Source organism: Mastomys coucha, unplaced genomic scaffold (assembly GCF_008632895.1).
Source record: "Mastomys coucha isolate ucsf_1 unplaced genomic scaffold, UCSF_Mcou_1 pScaffold17, whole genome shotgun sequence".
In the NCBI taxonomy this organism is placed as follows: domain Eukaryota; kingdom Metazoa; phylum Chordata; class Mammalia; order Rodentia; family Muridae; genus Mastomys; species Mastomys coucha.
The window spans coordinates 240164-244037 of NW_022196899.1; the positions used below are offsets into that span (position 1 = coordinate 240164).

Consider the following 3874-nt stretch of genomic DNA (forward strand, 5'->3'; position numbering starts at 1 on the left):
GTTGTTTGGAGGGGAAACTGGGAATGGAGAAATTTACATGTAAATAAAGAAAATATCTAAAAAAAAAGTGTGCCTTTTTAAAATAATCTTTCTAGGTTCACTTTTCAGAGACTCTATGCTCTCATTCTAATAAATTCTGTCCTCTTCTAGAAGAATTACTCACCAATTAACAATAAATTCAAGAATTTAAACTTAATTTCTTAAGTTTGAGGAGTAAAGTCAGGGTATAAAAAAAAGAAAGAAAAATATTCTGATAGGGTCAAATAAACTTTAAAAATAAAGACTAAGGTCTTTTCTTGAAGATGATTATAAGCTAATTTAGAGTTAGAGATAACCTCAATTTAAAACCAACACAACATAAATACTTTGATTTAGTTTACATATGGTCTGTAAGCTGTGTCATGGGTTTGTCAAGCTTTTTTTTGTTAGTATTTACTTATCAGTGAGTACATACCATGCCAAGAAGCTCTTGCTGACAGGAACCTGGTATAGCCGTCCCTTGAGAGGCTGTGATAGAGCCTGACCAACACAGATGCAGATGCACACAGCCAACTATTGGACTGAGCATGGGGACCCCAATGGAGTATCAACCAACCCGACCCCACCATCACCATCACCATCACCAGAGCTCCCAGGGGCTAAATCACCAACCAAAAAGTTGAGGGGAAAGTGGGTGGGCAAGTGGGGGAGCACCCTTATAGAGGCAGGGTAAGGGAAGGAGAGATAGTGGGTTTGTGGTGGAGAAACTGGGGAGGAAGATAACATTTGAAATGTCAATAAATAAAATAACCAATAAAAAAGAATACTGAAGATTGAGGAAAGTGTGTGTGGGATTTATTTTAAAAAGCAGAGTCCTTAGCAGTGAATTATCACTTAGAATGAGTTTTGGTTTTACAATCAAACATTAGCATGTCTACTTGTGTAAGTCAGAAAGCTAGGGCACATTCACATCCCTTTCAAGTCTAGTGATTTGTTTAATTTGTTCAGAAAATTATCAGTCCAAGAATTATAAAAAGAGGGATTTTGCTGTACCTCGTAAGCTAAGGAAAAAGGCTGGAGGACCCTCCCTTTTGTAAATGGAGGCTGGCTGGACTCTTTGAGGTTGTCCATCTCTGACTTCATTAGGAAAGCAAACTGCGCCTAAAGAGATGTGCCGGGCCTTTTGGATCTGCTGTAACTCTTACATTTAGAGTATAAACTTTATAGCTCTTACACATAGAGTATAAACCTTTAAACTAAAAAAAAAAATAAATAAATAAAAAAATAAAAAAGTAGGTACAGCATTCATTTTTAGAAAATAAAATCAACAAATATATGTATCAGAAGTAAAATGTTTATATTGAATTCTAACTTATAAATATTTTCTGAACTCAGAACGTTTCCTCAGAATGACACATGAAAAATATGCTGTCATATATGTTGAGGTGGATCAGAAGGTATAAACCCATGGATTGGGGATAGCTTTACTTGGTTAATGCCTAGGATGTAATTAGATAAAATAAAAATGAATTCTTAATAATCATTGAGTGGAAGCATACTAACCAGGCTGTCCCCCAGAAATCTGAAATTGTGGAGTGACATGGATGGTAAATTGATAATTTGGAAGGATTATGCAGGTCATGTTAAGGCTCTGCCTGTACGTTGCTAGAACACACCATAAATTGCAATCTCACAAATAATAAATCTACTCCAAAATAAGCAAAGTCAGTTTTATGGCACATACGAAGGAAACCTGCCACTGTTAAGCGTTCGGTGTGTTACACTTCACACACAGTCACAGGTCATTGCTAAGTGTTCGGTGACAGGTCACAGTTTCAGCTTACCTAATTTTAAGAGTAATATGAACTTGACTTTTAAAACTTTGTGTTATGTGCTTTGAAGCTCTTCGTGTGGGCTACCATCCACAACAACTTCATGTCAAATTCTGACAGGGATTCCTGTCTGTGTTGAATTGCTCTCTCAGTGATGTCATTTATTGTGCACTGGAAATCAATTTAGAAGATCATGTTAGTCTACTAAGCACTTCAGATAAGGTAGTTCCACGAAGCGCTCCAAGATTATCACAAGGAATTGCTTTCATGTGCCATAAAAGAAAAATGAGTAGAACATGGCCTGCTGAAGGAGTTACAGTTTGACAGCCCCTCCCACAGAAGCATTGAAATCACCCAGTGACAGTTAGCTCTGGTTAGTACTCACAGCTCGAAAGCATAACAGCTAGCACACCCTGGGTGTGTGGAGTCATTCGTATGTGTGTCTCTCAACCGATGATGAGGGTTTCAGAGCCCATACTGGACATGGACATGGGAAACTACAGTGAAGTTCTGGACCCAACTTACTCGACCTTGGAGTTTGACACTATGCAGATTCTGTATAATCCCAATGGTGAGTTTTCACATGATTATATGTAAGAGAATAAGCAGAAGAGAAAGAAATGGAGCTCTCAGATAGTATTAGCTTTGTTGCTGGAGAATTCAAGAGTTGTGTCTAAGGTCACAAATCTGAACATGAATTTAAATTTTGTGCTACCTAAGCTGTTTAATGTTAGAGGTAGAATAGCTTATATTTGCATTATAAAGTAACCCCAGGTTTCTATAGCCTAGTGGGTTACAAAGCATAGTTTCAGGGCTATTTAATTTGCTGTACATCAAGGTGATAGTAATTTTGACATTGGACTTGACAATAGACTTTCTATACAGTATGTAAAGTGGCTTAGGGACAACATTACAAAGGATGCTGGGGGGGGGGGGGTTACTGGCTCCACTCTTCATCTCATCATCTCAGTATTCCATTGCTGTGGATAAGAAACTCCACCTAAGACGATTGTGCAGTCTCTTCACTGGACACAAATAGAAAAAGAAATAAAGGTTTATATTATAACCTCAGGTTGACGAGCTAATGTTTAGCTTCCAGAGCTTGGGGCATGTGTCTACTGTAATATTTTAACTTTAAGGAAGACAGATCATTTCAGGTTTGAGTCTTTATATAATACAGTTTACTCAGAATGTAGATTTCTTTTATTAAATAGAAAGTGTACTCAAGACAGGTGGTAACTGTTAAAACTTACAGTTATGTATGCTGTGGGGGCAAATGCATACCTGTGTGCGTGTGTCAGTAGGAATGTATGTTTGTATAGTTTAGGACTGAAAACCATCTTATGACTAGCTTAATATTCTTCTGAAATGTGAACTTTATATTTTCAATAAGCGACAGCTTAGTAGTGGGGAAACTTGTAGAAACTGAAAACCCAATTGTCTAATTTAACATAAATGCAGAGTGAAACTGTTGTGTAATTCTTAGGAAGACACGGTTTTGGTAAAAGGTACCCAGTATTTATTTCAATAGAATCAGAGTTTTAATAAGAGGCCACAGATTCATAAGCAGTAGGTACAGATGTATCATATAAATGTATTGAATCTTTCAGTGTATACTAAAGCGATTCACACCCATACTACTTGTACAGTAGTTTCTAATTGTTTGCTTGTAACAACATTGTCAGCTGCATAAAAGTATAACATCACACATAGAGCCAGACTTGAGTTTGCTTGTAGTATTTTAATGTTATCCAACGAAGCACAATTGATTCCAGATACTTTTTTAAAAGTATTTATTATTTAAAATCCTTTTTAAGTTAAAATATATGTGATGACATTCTTCTCTACCGCGTCCTTCCATTTCCTCTCGTGTTTCCTATCCACCCTACTTTAAATTTAAATTCCTTCTCAAATTAAAAAAATATCAAACCCAGTATTTCAATAAAAATCCCCAAAACCAAGAAATCAAGATAAAACAATTCCCAGAAAAAAACCCCCAAATAACCCTTCATCAAATTGTAATCAACTAAAACCACACAAGAATGTGGAGCTTATTATATGAA

General features: G+C 36.3%; 1 protein-coding gene across 2 annotated transcripts in view; it reads left to right on the forward strand.

Annotated features, from left to right (window-relative positions):
• The window catches only part of Hnf4g (hepatocyte nuclear factor 4 gamma), a 124008-nt gene that overhangs the window by 96645 nt on the left and 23489 nt on the right, over positions 1–3874 (forward strand). Inside the window, exon 1 of one of the 2 annotated variants that reach the window (XM_031376234.1) lies at positions 2265–2382. The exons of the other annotated variant lie outside the window; for it this stretch is intronic. Within the exon in view, the coding sequence (XP_031232094.1) occupies positions 2265–2382 (118 nt within the window). Of the gene's footprint in view, positions 1–2264; positions 2383–3874 lie in introns of those variants that run through there. 2 annotated transcript variants of the gene reach the window in all.